This window comes from Scyliorhinus torazame, chromosome 19 (genome assembly GCF_047496885.1).
Source record: "Scyliorhinus torazame isolate Kashiwa2021f chromosome 19, sScyTor2.1, whole genome shotgun sequence".
Lineage (NCBI taxonomy): Eukaryota > Metazoa > Chordata > Chondrichthyes > Carcharhiniformes > Scyliorhinidae > Scyliorhinus > Scyliorhinus torazame.
In genome coordinates this window covers 16133292-16150958 of record NC_092725.1, presented here as the reverse complement: position 1 = coordinate 16150958, position 17667 = coordinate 16133292, and the positions used below count along the sequence as shown (strand labels likewise).

At 57.7% G+C, this 17667-nt stretch overlaps 1 protein-coding gene across 8 annotated transcripts in view; it reads right to left on the bottom strand.

The window, feature by feature from the left end:
• Positions 1-1153: 1153 nt before the first annotated feature.
• Positions 1154-17667, bottom strand: part of rnf25 (ring finger protein 25) — a 103657-nt gene continuing 87143 nt past the window's right edge. For 5 of the 8 annotated variants that reach the window (XM_072484089.1, XM_072484085.1, XM_072484092.1 and 2 more), the window contains 3 exons: positions 2356-2445; positions 1802-1945; positions 1154-1679 (listed from right to left, as the gene is read on the bottom strand). In XM_072484089.1, coding sequence (XP_072340190.1) covers positions 1173-1679; positions 1802-1945; positions 2356-2445 — 741 coding nt within the window. In that variant the 3' untranslated portion in view covers positions 1154-1172. The remainder of the gene's footprint in view (positions 1680-1801; positions 1946-2355; positions 2446-17667) is intronic. The other 3 variants (XM_072484086.1, XM_072484087.1, XM_072484088.1) reach the window with 3 other exon arrangements.

Below are 17667 nucleotides of genomic sequence, written 5' to 3'. Positions count from 1 at the left end.
GATTGTGAGGGAGGCGGGGGGTATTGGGGGGGGAATTGGGAGGAAGGCGGGGGGGGATTGGGGGGGATTGGGAGGGAGGCGGGGGGGGATTGGGAGGGAGGCGGGGGGATTGGGGAGGGGATTGGGAGGGAGGCGGGGGGATTGGGGGGGGGATTGGGAGGGAGGCGGGGGAGGGGGAGTGGGGATTGGGAGGGGGAGTGGGGATTGGGGGGGAAGTGGAGTGTGGATTGGGTGGAGGTGGAGGGAGGATTGGGGGAGAGGTGGAGGGGGATTGGGGGAGGCGGAGGGGGATTGGGGGGCGGAGGGGGGATTGGGGGGGGCGGAGGGGGGATTGGGGGAGGGGGTGGGGGGATTGGGGAGGCTGAGGGGGGATTGGGGAGGCGGTTTCGGGGGATTGGGGACGGGGGTTGGGGATTCGGTGGGGAGGGTGGAGGGGGGGGGTTGGGGAAGGGGGGTTGGGCGGGAGGGGGAAGGGGGGTCGAGGGGGTTGGGGGGAGGGGGAAGGGGGGGTCGGGTGGGAGGGGGAGGGGAAGGGGGGTTGGGGGAGGGGAAGGGGGGTTGGGGAGGGGAAGGGGGGGAGGGGGGTTGGGGGGGAAGGGGGGTTGGGGGAGGGGAAGGGGGGGAAGGGGTGTTGGGGGAGGGGGAAGGGGGGTTGGGTGGGAGGGGGAAGGGGGGTTGGGCGGGAGGGGGAAGGGGGGTTGGGGGAGGGGAAGGGGGTCGTGCGGGAGGGGGAAGGGGGTTTGGGGGAGGGGGGTCGAGGGGGAAGTGGGGTCGAGGGGGAGGGGGAAGGGGGGTTGGGCGGGAGGGGGAGGGGGGGGGGGGAAGGGGGGTTCGGGGAGGGGAAGGGGTGAAGGGGGGTTGGGGGAGGGGGAAGGGGGGTCGGGCGGGAGGGGGAAGGGGGTTTGGGGGAGGGGGGTCGAGGGGGAAGGGGGGTCGAGGGGGAGGGGGAAGGGGGGTCGAGGGGGAGGGGGAAGGGGGGTTGGGCGGGAGGGGGAAGGGGGGTTGGGGGAGGGGAAGGGGGGTTGGGGGAGGGGAAGGGGGGTTGGGCGGGAGGGGGAAGGGGGGTTGGGCGGGAGGGGGAAGGGGGGTTGGGGGAGGGGGGGCTGGGATTGGACCCTCTATCTGGACCTTCAGAAAGATGACACCAGCCCGGTTGTAATGGACGAACCGTTTTATTGATGGGCCCTGAAGACGGGGGCATCACTCGCCGCTCCCCAGCCGCAACGCGCTCCACTTCCCTGACCCCTGGATGACCCTCGCCCTGGCCTCCCCCGGGACCTCCAGCCCCCCCGGGGTCGACCCCTGAACTCCGAGCCTCTGCCGCTGCTCCCCCGAGCCCGGGGCCTGGGGGGCGGAGGAGGAGGGGGCGGCGGAGGCGAGTCCTGGCGTGGCGCTCCCGGGTCTCCCCGCTCAGGTACCGCCTCCGGCAGCCGCGGTTGCTGGTCGAGGCCGAGGTCCCGGGGGAGGGGCTCCTCCTGCGGCCCGGCTCCCTCCCCAGGGGGCCGGGGGTTCCTGGGGCGGGCCAGGCCTCTGGCACCCGGCCTGCCTCTCCTCCAGGGGCCTGCGCACGCGGGCCGACTCTGGAAGGGGGCCAATGCTGGCTCGCTGCCCGTCACGGAGGGTGAGGCAAGGTCCCTCTCGCCACCCGGATCGTCCTCCGCATCCTGGCCTCTGATGGGCTGCACGGAGAGAAACAAAAAGAGGGGTTAGTGTCGGGCTGGGAAAGCTCAGGAGGCCCATTCAGCCCCTCTTGAGCCTGCTACCTCGCCTTGATCAAATATGGCCTCTCTTCCCCTCGCACCTTTCTTACCCTGGTGAGACTGACGAAGAAGCGATTCCTCTCCGCCTCGGGGTCAATGATCCCCCCTCTCTCCAGCTGCCTCTGGAAGATATCCTGCAGTTCCAAACGTTTCCTCAGTGATGCCTCATCTGGCTGGTAGGGTTCCTGTGGGAACGGAAGGGCAGGGGTTAGATGCCATCTCGGGGAGCGCGCGCCGAGCTGGGAAGGGGGGTGGGCTTCACCTACTTTATCCCCAGGAGCTCGGAGAGAGACAGGGCCACGTGGGGAGGGGGCTGGTGACCCATTCCTGCTCCTGGGCGGGTGGGAATGAGGGAGGGACAGAGACAACGTGGTTCTGACCTCGAATCCGGAGAAGGGCCAGGGGTTCGAGGTGAGCAATGGGAAGGCCTCCTCCCCCTCTGGCAGGAGCATTGAATGAGGGCTGGCCATCTGACAGGCGGTCTCCACGCGCGCGATAGCATTCGCCAATCTAAAGCCCTCTCCCTCACCCCCCCCCCCACCCCCCCGCTCAGTTGCCCCGAGGACCCTTGGCCATTCTTGTCGGGGTATCTCACCAGTGGCTGGCACGGAGCGGCTGCAGACAAGAGCAGCTCCAGGTCATAGGTCAAAGGTTCCCTGCAAACTGGACACAGCACCCCCAGTTCCTGCGGAAAAGAGAAAGAGAGAGTGAGAGCGACGGAGAGAGAGTGAGAGCGACGGAGAGAGAGAGCGAGTGGCGGAGAGAGAGAGCGAGTGGCGGAGAGAGAGAGCGAGTGACAGAGAGAGAGCGAGTGGCGGAGAGAGAGAACGAGTGGCGGAGAGAGAGAACGAGTGGCGGAGAGAGAGAGCGAGTGGCGGGCGAGAGCGAGTGGCGGGCGAGAGCGAGTGGCGGGCGAGAGCGAGTGGCGGGCGAGAGCGAGTGGCGGGCGAGAGAGAGTGGCGGGCGAGAGAGAGTGGCGGGCGAGAGAGAGTGGCGGGCGAGAGAGAGTGGCGGGCGAGAGAGAGTGGCGGGCGAGAGAGAGTGGCGGGCGAGAGAGAGTGGCGGGCGAGAGAGAGTGGCGGGCGAGAGAGAGTGGCGGGCGAGAGAGAGTGGCGGGCGAGAGAGAGTGGCGGGCGAGAGAGAGTGGCGGGCGAGAGAGAGTGGCGGGCGAGAGAGAGTGGCGGGCGAGAGAGAGTGGCGGGCGAGAGAGAGTGGCGGGCGAGAGAGAGTGGCGGGCGAGAGAGAGTGGCGGGCGAGAGAGAGTGGCGGGCGAGAGAGAGTGGCGGGCGAGAGAGAGTGGCGGGCGAGAGAGAGTGGCGGGCGAGAGAGAGTGGCGGGCGAGAGAGAGTGGCGGGCGAGAGCGAGTGGCGGGCGAGAGCGAGTGGCGGAGAGAGCGAGTGGCGGACGAGAGCGAGTGGCGGACAGAGAGAGCGAGTGGCGGACAGAGAGAGCGAGTGGCGGACAGAGAGAGCGAGTGGCGGACAGAGAGAGCGAGTGGCGGACAGAGAGAGCGAGTGGCGGACAGAGAGAGCGAGTGGCGGACAGAGAGAGCGAGTGGCGGACAGAGAGAGCGAGTGGCGGACAGAGAGAGCGAGTGGCGGACAGAGAGAGCGAGTGGCGGACAGAGAGAGCGAGTGGCGGAGAGAGAGAGCGAGTGGCGGAGAGAGAGAGCGAGTGGCGGAGAGAGAGAGCGAGTGCCGGAGAGAGAGAGCGAGTGGCGGAGAGAGAGAGCGAGTGGCGGAGAGAGAGAGCGAGTGGCGGAGAGAGAGAGCGAGTGGCGGAGAGAGAGAGCGAGTGGCGGAGAGAGAGAGCGAGTGGCGGAGAGAGAGAGCGAGTGGCGGAGAGAGAGAGCGAGGGGCGGAGATGAGAGCGAGAGGGGCGGAGATGAGAGCGAGGGGCGGAGTCTAGAGAGCGAGTGACAGAGTCTAGAGAGCGAGTGACAGAGTCTAGAGAGCGAGTGACAGAGAGAGAGCGAGTGACAGAGAGAGCGAGTGACAGAGTCGAGAGAGCGAGTGACAGAGTCTAGAGAGCGAGTGACAGAGTCTAGAGAGCGAGTGACAGAGAGAGAGCGAGTGACAGAGTCTAGAGAGCGAGTGACAGAGTTTAGAGAGCGAGTGACAGAGTCTAGAGAGCGAGTGACAGAGAAAGAGCGAGTGACAGAGTCTAGAGAGCGAGTGACAGAGTCTAGAGAGCGAGTGACAGAGTCTAGAGAGCGAGTGACAGAGTCTAGAGAGCGAGTGACAGAGAGAGAGCGAGTGACAGAGTCTAGAGAGCGAGTGACAGAGTTTAGAGAGCGAGTGACAGAGAGAGAGCGAGTGACAGAGAGAGAGCGAGTGACAGAGAGAGAGCGAGTGACAGAGAGAGAGAGAGAGAGAGAGAGAGAGAGAGAGAGAGAGCGAGTGGCGGAGAGAGAGAGCGAGTGACAGAGAGAGAGCGAGTGACAGAGAGAGAGCGAGTGACGGAGAGAGCGAGTGGCGGAGAGAGAGAGCGAGTGGCGGAGAGAGAGAGCGAGTGACAGAGAGAGAGAGCGAGTGACGGAGAGCGAGTGGCGGAGAGAGAGAGCGAGTGACAGAGAGCGAGTGACAGAGAGAGAGCGAGTGGCGGAGAGAGAGAACGAGTGGCGGAGAGAGAGAACGAGTGGCGGAGAGAGAGAACGAGTGGCGGAGAGAGAGAACGAGTGGCGGAGAGAGAGAACGAGTGGCGGGAGAGAGCGAGTGGCGGGCGAGAGCGAGTGGCGGGCGAGAGCGAGTGGCGGGCGAGAGCGAGTGGCGGGCGAGAGCGAGTGGCGGGCGAGAGCGAGTGGCGGGCGAGAGAGAGTGGCGGGCGAGAGAGAGTGGCGGGCGAGAGAGAGTGGCGGGCGAGAGAGAGTGGCGGGCGAGAGAGAGTGGCGGGCGAGAGAGAGTGGCGGGCGAGAGAGAGTGGCGGGCGAGAGAGAGTGGCGGGCGAGAGAGAGTGGCGGGCGAGAGAGAGTGGCGGGCGAGAGAGAGTGGCGGGCGAGAGAGAGTGGCGGGCGAGAGAGAGTGGCGGGCGAGAGAGAGTGGCGGGCGAGAGCGAGTGGCGGGCGAGAGCGAGTGGCGGACGAGAGCGAGTGGCGGACAGAGAGAGCGAGTGGCGGACAGAGAGAGCGAGTGGCGGAGAGAGAGAGCGAGTGGCGGAGAGAGAGAGCGAGTGGCGGAGAGAGAGAGCGAGTGGCGGAGAGAGAGAGCGAGTGGCGGAGAGAGAGAGCGAGTGGCGGAGAGAGAGAGCGAGTGGCGGAGAGAGAGAGCGAGTGGCGGAGAGAGAGAGCGAGTGGCGGAGAGAGAGAGCGAGTGGCGGAGAGAGAGAGCGAGTGGCGGAGAGAGAGAGCGAGTGGCGAGAGAGAGCGAGTGGCAGAGAGAGAGCGAGTGGCAGAGAGAGAGCGAGTGCAGAGAGAGAGCGAGTGGCGAGAGAGAGAGCGAGTGGCGGAGAGAGAGAGCGAGTGACGGAGAGGGAGCGAGTGGCGGAGAGAGAGCGAGGGGCGGAGAGAGAGAGCGAGGGGCGGAGAGAGAGAGCGAGGGGCGGAGAGAGAGAGCGAGGGGCGGAGAGAGAGAGCGAGGGGCGGAGAGAGAGAGCGAGGGGCGGAGAGAGAGAGCGAGGGGCGGAGAGAGAGAGCGAGGGACGGAGAGAGAGAGCGAGGGACGGAGAGAGAGAGCGAGGGGCGGAGAGAGAGCGAGGGGCGGAGAGAGAGCGAGGGGCGGAGAGAGAGCGAGGGGCGGAGAGAGAGAGCGAGTGGCGAGAGAGAGAGCGAGTGGAGGAGAGAGAGAGCGAGTGACAGAGAGCGAGTGGCGGAGAGAGAGAGCGAGGGACGGAGAGAGAGAGCGAGGGGCGGAGAGAGAGCGAGGGGCGGAGAGAGAGCGAGGGGCGGAGAGAGAGCGAGGGGCGGAGAGAGAGAGCGAGTGGCGAGAGAGAGAGCGAGTGGAGGAGAGAGAGAGCGAGTGACAGAGAGCGAGTGGCGGAGAGAGAGAGCGAGTGGCGGAGAGAGAGAGCGAGGGGCGGAGATGAGAGCGAGGGGCGGAGTCTAGAGAGCGAGTGACAGAGTCTAGAGAGCGAGTGACAGAGTCTAGAGAGCGAGTGACAGAGAGAGAGCGAGTGACAGAGAGAGCGAGTGAAGAGTCGAGAGAGCGAGTGACAGAGTCTAGAGAGCGAGTGACAGAGAGAGAGCGAGTGACAGAGTCTAGAGAGCGAGTGACAGAGTCTAGAGAGCGAGTGACAGAGAGAGAGCGAGTGACAGAGTCTAGAGAGCGAGTGACAGAGAGAGAGCGAGTGACAGAGAGAGAGAGAGAGAGAGAGAGAGAGAGAGAGAGAGAGTGACAGAGACAGAGAGAGAGAGAGAGCGACGGAGAGAGAGCGAGTGACGGAGAGAGAGAGAGAGCGACGGAGAGGGAGAGCGAGTGACGGAGACAGCGAGTGACGGAGAGAGAGCGACGGAGAGAGAGCGACGGAGAGAGAGAGAGAGCGACGGAGAGAGAGAGAGAGCGACGGAGAGCGAGAGCGAGCGACGGAGAGCGAGAGCGAGCGACGGAGAGCGAGAGCGAGCGACGGAGAGAGAGAGCGAGTGACAGAGAGAGAGCGAGTGACACAGAGAGCGAGTGACACAGAGAGCGAGTGACACAGAGAGCGAGTGACACAGAGAGCGAGTGACACAGAGAGCGAGTGACAGAGAGAGAGCGAGTGACAGAGAGAGAGCGAGTGACAGAGAGAGAGCGAGTGACAGAGAGAGAGCGAGTGACAGAGAGAGAGCGAGTGACAGAGAGAGAGCGAGTGACAGACAGAGAGAGTGACAGACAGAGAGAGTGACAGAGAGAGCGAGTAAGAGAGAGAGAGCGAGTAACAGAGAGAGAGAGCGAGTGACAGAGAGAGAGCGAGTAACAGAGAGGAAGCGAGTGGCGGAGAGAGAGAGCCGAGTGAGAGTGACGTAGCGAGAGAGTGACGGAGCGAGAGAGTGACGGAGCGAGAGAGAGACGGAGCGAGAGAGAGACGGAGCGAGAGAGAGACGGAGCGAGAGAGAGACGGAGCGAGAGAGAGACGGAGCGAGAGAGAGACGGAGCGAGAGAGAGAGACGGAGCGAGAGAGAGAGACGGAGCGAGAGAGAGAGACGGAGCGAGAGAGAGAGACGGAGCGAGAGAGAGAGACGGAGCGAGAGAGAGAGACGGAGCGAGAGAGAGACACGGAGCGAGAGAGAGACACGGAGCGAGAGAGAGACACGGAGCGAGAGAGAGAGACACGGAGCGAGAGAGAGAGACACGGAGCGAGAGAGAGACACGGAGCGAGAGAGAGACACGGAGCGAGAGAGAGACACGGAGCGAGAGAGAGACACGGAGCGAGAGAGAGACACGGAGCGAGAGAGAGACACGGAGCGAGAGAGAGACACGGAGCGAGAGAGACGGAGCGAGAGAGACGGAGCGAGAGAGACGGAACGGGAGAGACGGAGCGGGAGAGACGGAGCGGGAGAGACGGAGCGGGAGAGACGGAGCGGGAGAGACGGAGCGAGAGAGACGGAGCGAGAGAGACGGTGCGAGAGAGACGGTAAGCATCAGGACACTAGATTCGCAACCTAACACTTTGCATTAAAAATTATTACACGGCCCCGCTCTCTCCCCATAGCACTGTATCAATCCCCAAACTAATCCCACTGCCCCGCTCTCTCCCCATAGCCCTGGATCAATCAAAACAAACAAAGAACAAAGAAATGTACAGCACAGGAACAGGCCCTTCGGCCCTCCAAGCCCGTGCCGACCATACTGCCCGACTAAACTACAATCTTCTACCCTTCCTGGGTCCGTATCCTTCTATTCCCATCCTATTCATATATTTGTCAAGGTGCCCCTTAAATGTCCCTATCGTCCCTGCTTCCACTACCTCCTCCGGTAGCGAGTTCCAGGTACCCACTACCCTCTGCGTAAAAACCTTGCCTCATACATCTACTCTAAACCTTGCCCCTCTCACCTTAAACCTATGCCCCCTAGTAATTGACCCCTCTACCCTGGGGAAAAGCCTCTGACTATCCACTCTGTCTATGCCCCTCATAATTTTGTATACCTCTATCAGGTCGCCCCTCAACCTCCTTCGTTCCAGTGAGAACAAACCGAGTTTATTCAACCGCTCCTCATAGCTAATGCCCTCCAAACCAGGCAACATTCTGGTAAATCTCTTCTGCACCCTCTCTAAAGCCTCCACATCCTTCTGGTAGTGTGGCGACCAGAATTGAACACGATACTCCAAGTGTGGCCTAACTAAGGTTCTATACAGCTGCAACATGACTTGCCAATTCTTATACTCAATGCCCCGGCCAATGAAGGCCAGCATGCCGTATGCCTTCTTGACTACCTTCTCCACCTGTGTTGCCCCTTTCAATGACCTGTGGACCTGTACTCCTAGATCTCTTTGACTTTCAATACTCTTGAGGGTTCTACCATTCACTGTATATTCCCTACCTGCATTAGACCTTCCAAAATGCATTACCTCACATGCATTACCTCACAATCCCCAAACTAATCCCACTGCCCCTCTCTCTCCCCACAGCCCTGTATCAATCCCCAAACTAATCCCACTGCCCCGCTCTCTCCCCATAGCCCTGGATCAATCCCAAACTAATCCCAGGGCCCGCTCTCTCCCCATAGCCCTGTATCAATACCCAAACTAATCCCACTGCCCCACTCTCTCCCCATACCCCTGTATCAATCCCAATCTAATCCCACTGTCACGCTCTGTCCCCATAGCCCTGTATCAATCCCAAACTAATCCCACTGCCCCGCGCTCTCTCCCCATAGCCCTGTATCAATCCCAACACTAATCCCACTGCCCCACTCTCTCCCCACAGCCTTGTATCAATCCCAAACTAATCCCACTGCCCCACTCACTCCCCATAGCCCTGTATCAATCCCCAAACTATTCCCACTGCCCTGCTCTCTCCCCATTGTCCTGTATCAATCCCCAAACTAGTCCCACTGTCCCCCCATAGCCCTTATCAATCCCCAAACTAATCCCACTGTCCAGCTCTCTCCCCATAGCCCTGAATCAATCCCAAACAAATCCCACTGCCCCACTCTCTCCCCATAGCCCTGTATCAATCCCCAAACTAATCCCACTGCCCCGCTCTCTCCCCACAGCCCTGTATCAATCCCCAAACTAATCCCACTGCCCCGCTCTCTCCCCATTGCCCTGTATGGATCCCCAAACTAATCCCACTTCCCCGCTCTCTCCCCATAGCCCTGTATCAATCCCCAAACTAATCCCACTGCCCCGCACTCTCCCCATAGCCCTGTATCAATCCCCAAACTAATCTCACTGCCCCGCTCTCTCCCCATAGCCCTGTATCAATCCCAAATTGATCCCACTGCCCCGCGCTCTCCCCATAGCCCTGAATCAATCCACAAACTAATCCCACTGCCCCGCTCTCCCCACAGCCTCGTATCAATCCCCAACTAATCCCACTGCCCCACTCTCTCTCCACAGCCCTGTATCAAGCCCAAATTAATCACACTGCTCCACTCTCTCCCCATAGCCCTGTGTCAATCCCTAAACTAATCCCACTGCCCCACACTCTCCCCATAGCCCTGTATCAATCCCCAAACAAATCTCACTGTCCCACTCTCTCCCTATAGCCCTGTATCAATCCCCAAACTAATCCCACTGCCCCAATCTCCACATAGCCCTGTATCAATCCCAAAATAATCCCACTGCCCCACACTCTCCCCATAGCCCTGTATCAATCCCGAAACTAATCTCACTGACCCATTCTCTCCCCATAGCCCTGTATCAATCCCCAAACTAATCTCACTGCCCCGCTCTCTCCCCATAGCCCTGTATCAATCCCCAAACAAATCTCACTGTCCCACTCTCTCCCTATAGCCCTGTATCAATCCCCAAACTAATCTCACTGCCCCGCTCTCTCCCCATAGCCCTGTATCAATCCCCAAACTAATCCCACTGCCCAGCGCTCTCCCCTTAGCCCTGTATCAATCCCAAATTAATCCCACTGCACCGCTCTCTGCCCATAGCCCTGTATCAATCTCCAAACTAATCCCACTGCCCAACTCTCTCCCCATAGCCCTGTATCAATCCCCAAATTAATCCCACTGCTCCACTCTCTCCCCATAGCCATGTATCAAACCCCAAACTACTCCCACTGCCCCACTCTCCCCCTAGCCCTGTATCAATCCACAAACTAATCCCACTGGCCCGCTCTCTCCCCATAGCCATGACTCAATCCCAAAATAATCCCGCAGCCCCACTCTCCCCATAGGCCTGTATCAATCCCGAAACTAATCTCACCGCCCCGCTCTCTTCCCAAAGCCCTGTATGAATCCCAAAATAATCCCACTGCCCCGCTCTCCCCAGAGCCCTGTATCAATCCCAAACTAATCCCACTGCCCAACTCTCCCCATAGCCCTGTATCAATCCCAAACTAATCCCACTGCCTCACTCTCCCCATAGCCCTGTATCAATCCCAAACTAATCCCACTGCCCCACTCTCTCCCCATAGCCCTGTATCAATCCCCAAACTAATCCCACTGTCCCGCTCTCTCCCCACAGCCCTGTATGAAACCCAAAATAATCCCACTGCCCCACTCTCCCCATAGCCCTGTATCAATCACAATCTAATCCCACTGCCCCACTCTCCCCATAGCCCTGTATCAACCCCCAAACTAATCTCACTGCCCCGCTCTCTTCCCATAGCCCTGTATCAATCCCCAAACTAATCCCACTGCCCCGCTCTCTCCCCATAGCCCTGTATCAACCCCCAAACTAATCCCACTGCCCCACTCTCCCCATAGCCCTGTATCAACCCCCAAACTAATCTCACTGCCCCGCTCTCTTCCCATAGCCCTGTATCAATCCCTAAACTAATCTCACTGCCCCGCTCTCTCCCCATAGCCCTGTATCAATCCCCAAACTAATCCCACTGCCCCGCTCTCTCCCCATAGCCCTGGATCAATCCCAAACTAATCCCACTGCCCCGCTCTCTCCCCATAGCCCTGTATCAATCCCCAAACTAATCCCACGGCCCCACTCTCTCCCCATACCCCTGTATTAATCCCAATCTAATCCCACTGTCACGCTCTCTCCCCATAGCCCTGTATCAATCTGAAACTAATCCCACTGCCACACTCTCTCCCCGTAGCCCTGTAACAATCCCAAATTAATCCCACTGTCGCGCTCTCTCCAAATGGCCCTGTATCAATCCCAAACTAATCCCACTGCCCCGCTCTCTCCCGATAGCCCTGTATCAATCCCAAACTCATCCCACTGCCCCGCTGTCTCCCCATTGCCCTGTTTCAATCCCCAACCTAATCCCACTGTCCCACTCTCTCCCCATAGCCCTGTATCAATCCCCAAACCAATCCCACTGCCCAGCTCTCTCCCCATTGCCCTGTATCAATCCCCAAACTAATCCCACTGTCCCACTCTCTCCCCATAGCCCTGTATCAATCCCCAAACTAATCCCACTGACCCGCTCTCCCCATAGCATGAATCAATCCCAAAATAATCCCACTGCCCCACTCTCCCCATAGCTCTGTATCAATCCCCAAACTAATCCCACATCCCAGCTCTTTCCCCATAGCCCTGTATCTATCCCAATCTAATCCCACTGCCCCGCTCTCTCCCCATAGCCCTGTATCAATCCCCAAATTTATCCCACTGCCCCGCTCTCTCCCCATTGCCCTGTATCAATCCCCAAACTAATCCCACTTCCCCGCTCTCTCCCCACAGCACTATAGCAATCCCGAAACTAATCTCACTGTCCCACTCTCTCCCCATAGCCCTGTATCAATCCCCAAACTAATCTCTCTGCCCCGCTCTCTCCCCATAGCCCTGTATCAACCCCCAAACTAATCTCACTGCCCCGCTCTCTTCCCATAGCCCTGTATCAATCCCCAAACTAATCTCACTGCCCAGCTCTCTTCCCATAGCCCTGTATCAATCCCCAAACTAATCCCACTGCCCCGCTCTCTCCCCATAGCCCTGTATCAATCCCCAAACTAATCCCACTGCCCCGCTCTCTCCCCATAGCCCTGGATCAATCCCAAACTAATCCCACTGCCCCGCTCTCTCCCCATAGCCCTGTATCAATCCCCAAACTAATCCCACGGCCCCACTCTCTCCCCATACCCCTGTATTAATCCCAATCTAATCCCACTGTCACGCTCTCTCCCCATAGCCCTGTATCAATCCCAAACTAATCCCACTGCCACACTCTCTCCCCGTAGCCCTGTAACAATCCCAAATTAATCCCACTGTCGCGCTCTCTCCAAATGGCCCTGTATCAATCCCAAACTAATCCCACTGCCCCGCTCTCTCCCGATAGCCCTGTATCAATCCCAAACTCATCCCACTGCCCCGCTGTCTCCCCATTGCCCTGTTTCAATCCCCAACCTAATCCCACTGTCCCACTCTCTCCCCATAGCCCTGTATCAATCCACAAACCAATCCCACTGCCCAGCTCTCTCCCCATTGCCCTGTATCAATCCCCAAACTAATCCCACTGTCCCACTCTCTCCCCATAGCCCTGTATCAATCCCCAAACTAATCCCACTGACCCGCTCTCCCCATAGCATGAATCAATCCCAAAATAATCCCACTGCCCCACTCTCCCCATAGCTCTGTATCAATCCCCAAACTAATCCCACATCCCAGCTCTCTCCCCATAGCCCTGTATCAATCCCAATCTAATCCCACTGCCCCGCTCTCTTCCCATAGCCCTGTATCAATCCCCAAATTTATCCCACTGCCCCGCTCTCTCCCCATTGCCCTGTATCAATCCCCAAACTAATCCCACTTCCCCGCTCTCTCCCCACAGCACTATAGCAATCCCGAAACTAATCTCACTGTCCCACTCTCTCCCCATAGCCCTGTATCAATCCCCAAATTAATCTCTCTGCCCCGCTCTCTCCCCATAGCCCTGTTTCAATCACCAAACTAATCCCACTGCCCCGCACTCTCCCCATAGCCCTGTATCAATCCCCAAACTAATCTCTCTGCCCCGCTCTCTCCCCATAGCCCTGTATCAATCCCAAATTAATCCCACTGCCCCGCTCTCTCCCCATAACCCAGTATCAATCCACAAACTAATCCCACTGCCCCGCTCTCCCCACAGCCTTGTATCAATCCCAAACTGATCCCACTGCCCCACTCTCACTCCATAGCCCTGTATCAATGCCAAACTAATCACACTACTCCACTCTCTCCCCATAGCCCTGTATCTATCCCCAAACTAATCCCACTGCCCCACTCTGTCCCCATAGCCCTGTATCAATCCCCAAACTAATCTCACTGTCCCACTCTCTCCCCATAGCCCTGTATCAATCCCCAAACAAATCCCACTGCCCCTCTCTCTCCCCATAGCCCTGTATCAATCCCCAAACTAATCTCACTGTCCCACTCTCTCCCCATAGCCCTGTATCAATCCCCAAACTAATCCCACTGCCCCGCTCTCTCCCCATTGCCCTGTATCAATCCCCAAACTAGTCCCACTGTCCCCCCCATAGCCCTGTATCAATCCCCAAACTAATCCCACTGTCCCGCTCTCACCCCATAGCCCTGAATCAATCCCAAAATAATCCCACTGCCCCAATCTCCCCTTTGCCCTGTATCAATCCGAAACAATCCCACTGCCCCACTCTCCCCATAGCCCTGTATCAAACCGCAAACTAATCTCACTGCCATGCTCTCTTCCCATAGCCCTGAATGAATCCCAAAATAATACCACTGCCCCACTCTCCCCATAGCCCTGTATCAATCCCCAAACTAATCTCACTGCCCTGCTCTCTTCCCATAGCCCTGTATCAATCCCCAAACTAATCCCACTGCCCCGCTCTCTCCCCATAGCCCTGGATCAATCCCCAAATTTATCTCACTGTCCGACTCTCTCCCCATAGCCCTGTATCAATCCCCAAACTAATCTCACTGTCCCACTCTCTCCCCATAGCCCTGTATCAATCCCCAAACTAATCACACTGCCCCGCTCTCTCCCCATTGCCCTGTATCAATCCCCAAACTAGTCCCACTGTCACGCCCATTGCCCTGTATCAATCCCCAAACTAATCCCACTGTCCCGCTCTCTCCCCATAGCCCTGAATCAATCCCAAAATAATCCCACTGCCCCACTCTCCCTTTAGCCCTGTATCAATCCCAAACTAATCCCACTGCCCCACTCTCCCCATAGCCCTGTATCAGTCCCCAAACTAATCTCACTGCCCTGCTCTCTTCCCATAGCACTGTATGAATCGAGAATAATACCACTGCCCCGCTCTCTCCCCATAGCCCTGTATCAATCCCCAAACTAATCCCACGGACCCGCGATCTCCCCATCGCCCTGAATCAATCCCAAACTAATCCCACTGCCCCACTCTCTCTCCATAGCCCTGTATCAATCCCACACTAATCACGCTGCTCCACTCTCTACCCATGGCCCTGTATCAATCCCCAAACCAATCCACTGTCCCACTCTCTCCCAATAGCCATGTATCAATCCCAAACTAATCCCATTGCCCCGCTCTCTCCCCATAGCACTGTGTCAATCCCAAACTAATCCCACTGTCCCGCTCTCTCCCCATAGCCCTGAATCAATCCCAAAATAATCCCACTGCCCAACTCTCCCCATAGCCCTGTATCAATCCCAAACAAATCCCACTGACCCACTCTCCCCATAGCCCTGTATCAATCCCCAAACTAATCCCACTGCCCCGCTCTCTCCCCATAGCCCTGTATCAATCCCCAAACTAATCCCACTGCCCCACTCTCTCCCCATAGCCCTGTATCAATCTCCAAACGAAGCCCACTGCCACTTTATCTCCCCATAGCCCTGTATCAATCCCAAACTAATCCCACTGCCCCGCACTCTCCCCATAGCGCTGTATCAATCCTAAATTGATCCCACTGCCCCGCTCTCTCCCCATAGCGCTGTATCAATCCCAAACTAATCCCACTGCCCCGCACTCTCCCCATAGCGCTGTATCAATCCCAAATTGATCCCACTGCCCCGCTCTCTCCCCATAGCCCTGTATCACTCCCCAAACTGATCCCACTGCCCCGCTCTCTCCCCATAGCGCTGTATCAATCCCAAACTAATCCCACTGCCCCGCACTCTCCCCATAGCGCTGTATCAATCCCAAATTGATCCCACTGCCCCGCTCTCTCCCCATAGCCCTGTATCAATCCCCAAAATAATCCCACTTCCCCGCTCTCTCCCCATAGCCCTGTATCAATCCCCAAACTAATCTCACTGCCCCGCTCTCTCCCCATAGCCCTGTATCAATCCCAAATTAATCCCACTGCCCTGCTCTCTCCCCATAGCCCTGAATTAATCCACAACCTAATCCCACTGCACCGCTCTCCCCACAGCCTCGTATCAATCCCAAACTAATCCAACTGCCCCACTCTCTCTCCATAGCCCTGTATCAATCCCAAACTAATCCCACTGCCCCACTCTCTCTCCAGAGCCCTGTATCAATCCCAAACTAATCCCACTGCCCCGCTCTCTCCCCATAGCCCTGTATCAATCCCCAAACTAGTCCCACTGCCCCACTCTCTCCCCATAGCCCTGTATCAATCCCCAAACTAATCTCACTGCCCCACTCTCTCCCCATAGCCCTGTATCAATCCCCAAACTAGTCCCACTGCCCCACTCTCTCCCCATAGCCCTGTATCAATCCCCAAACTAATCTCACTGTCCCACTCTCTCCCCATAGCCCTGTATCAATCCCCAAACTAATCCCACTGCCCCGCTCTCTCCCCATTGCCCTGTATCAATCCCCAAACTATTCCCACTGTCTCCCCATAGCCCTGTATCAATCCCCAAACTAATCCCACTGTCCCGCTCTCTCCCCATAGCCCTGAATCAATCCCAAAATAATCCCACTGCCCCACTCTCCCCTTAGCCCTGTATCAATCCCAAACTAATACCACTGCTCCACTCTCCCCATAGCCCTGTATCAATACCCAAACTAATCTCACTGCACCGCTCTCTTCCCATAGCCCTGTATGAATCCCAAAATAATACTACTGCCCCAATCTCCACATATCCCTGAATCAATCCGAAACTAATCCCACTGCCCCACTCTCCCCAGAGCCCTGTATCAATCCCGAAACTAATCTCACTGCCCTGCTCTCTTCCCATAACCCTGTATCAATCCCAAACTAATCCCACTGCCCCACACTCTCCCCATAGCCCTGTATCAATCCCGAAACTAATCTCACTGTCCCATTCTCTCCCCATAGCCCTGTATCAATCCCCAAACTAATCTCACTGCCCCGCTCTCTCCCCATAGCCCTGTATCAATCCACAAATTTTTCCCATTGCCCCACACTCTCCCCATAGCCCTGTATCAATCCCGAAACTAATCTCACTGTCCCATTCTCTCCCCATAGCCCTGTATCAATCCGAAACTAATCCCACTGCCCCGCACTCTCCCCGTAGCCCTGTATCACTCCCCAAACTAATCCCACTGCCCCGCTCTATCCCCATTGCCCTGTATCAATACCCAAAATAATCCCACTTCCCCGCTCTCTCCCCATAGCCCTGTATCAATCCCCAAACTAATCCCACTGCCCCGCACTCTCCCCATAGCCCTGTATCAATCCCCAAACTAATCTCACTGCCCCGCTCTCTCCCCATAGCCCTGTATCAATCCCAAATTAATCCCACTGCACCGCTCTCTCCCCATAGCCCTGAATCAATCCACAAACTAATCCCACTGCCCCGCTCTCCCCACAGCCTCGTATCAATCCCAAACTAATCCCACTGCCCCACTCTCTCTCCATAGCCCTGTATCAATCCCAAACTAGTCCCACTGCCCCACTCTCTCCCCATAGCCCTGTATCAATCACCAAACTAATCTCACTGTCCCACTCTCTCCCCATAGCCCTGTATCAAACCCCAAACTAATCCCACTGCCCCGCTCTCTCCCCATTGCCCTGTATCAATCCCCAAACTATTCCCACTGTCCCCCCCATAGCCCTGTATCAATACCCAAACTAATCCCACTAACCCGCTCTCTCACCATAGCCCTGAATCAATCCCAAAATAGCCCCACTCTCCCCTTAGCCCTGTATCAATCCCAAACTAATCCCACTGCCCCACTCTCCCCATAGCCCTGTATCAATACACAAACTAATCTCACTGCCCCGCTCTCTTCCCATAGCCCTGTATGAATCCCAAAATAATACCACTGCCCCAATCTCCACATATCCCTGTATCAATCCCAAACTAATCCCACTGCCACACTCTCCCCAGAGCCCTGTATCAATCCCCAAACTAATCTCACTGCCCTGCTCTCTTCCCATAGCCCTGTATCAATCCCAAACTAATCCCACTGCCCCACACTCTCCCCATAGCCCTGTATCAATCCGGAAACTAATCTCACTGTCCCATTCTCTCCCATAGCCCTGTATCAATCCCCAAACTAATCTCACTGCCCCGCTCTCTCCCCATAGCCCTGTATCAATCCCCAAACTAATCCCACTGCCCAGCGCTCTCCATATAGCCCTGTATCAATCCCCAAACTAATCCCACTGTCCCGCTCTCTCCCCATAGCCCTGAATCAATCCCAAAATAATCCCACTGCCCCACTCTCCCCTTAGCCCTGTATCAATCCCAAACTAATCCCACTGCCCCACTCTCCCCATAGCCCTGTATCAATACCCAAACTAATCTCACTGCCCCGCTCTCTTCCCATAGCCCTGTATGAATCCCAAAATAATACCACTGCCCCAATCTCCACGTATCCCTGTATAAATCCCAAACTAATCCCACTGCCCCACTCTCCCCAGAGCCCAGTATCAATCCCCAAACTAATCTCACTGCCCTGCTCTCTTCCCATAGCCCTGTATCAATCCCAAACTAATCCCACTGCCCCACACTCTCCCCATAGCCCTGTATCAATCCAGA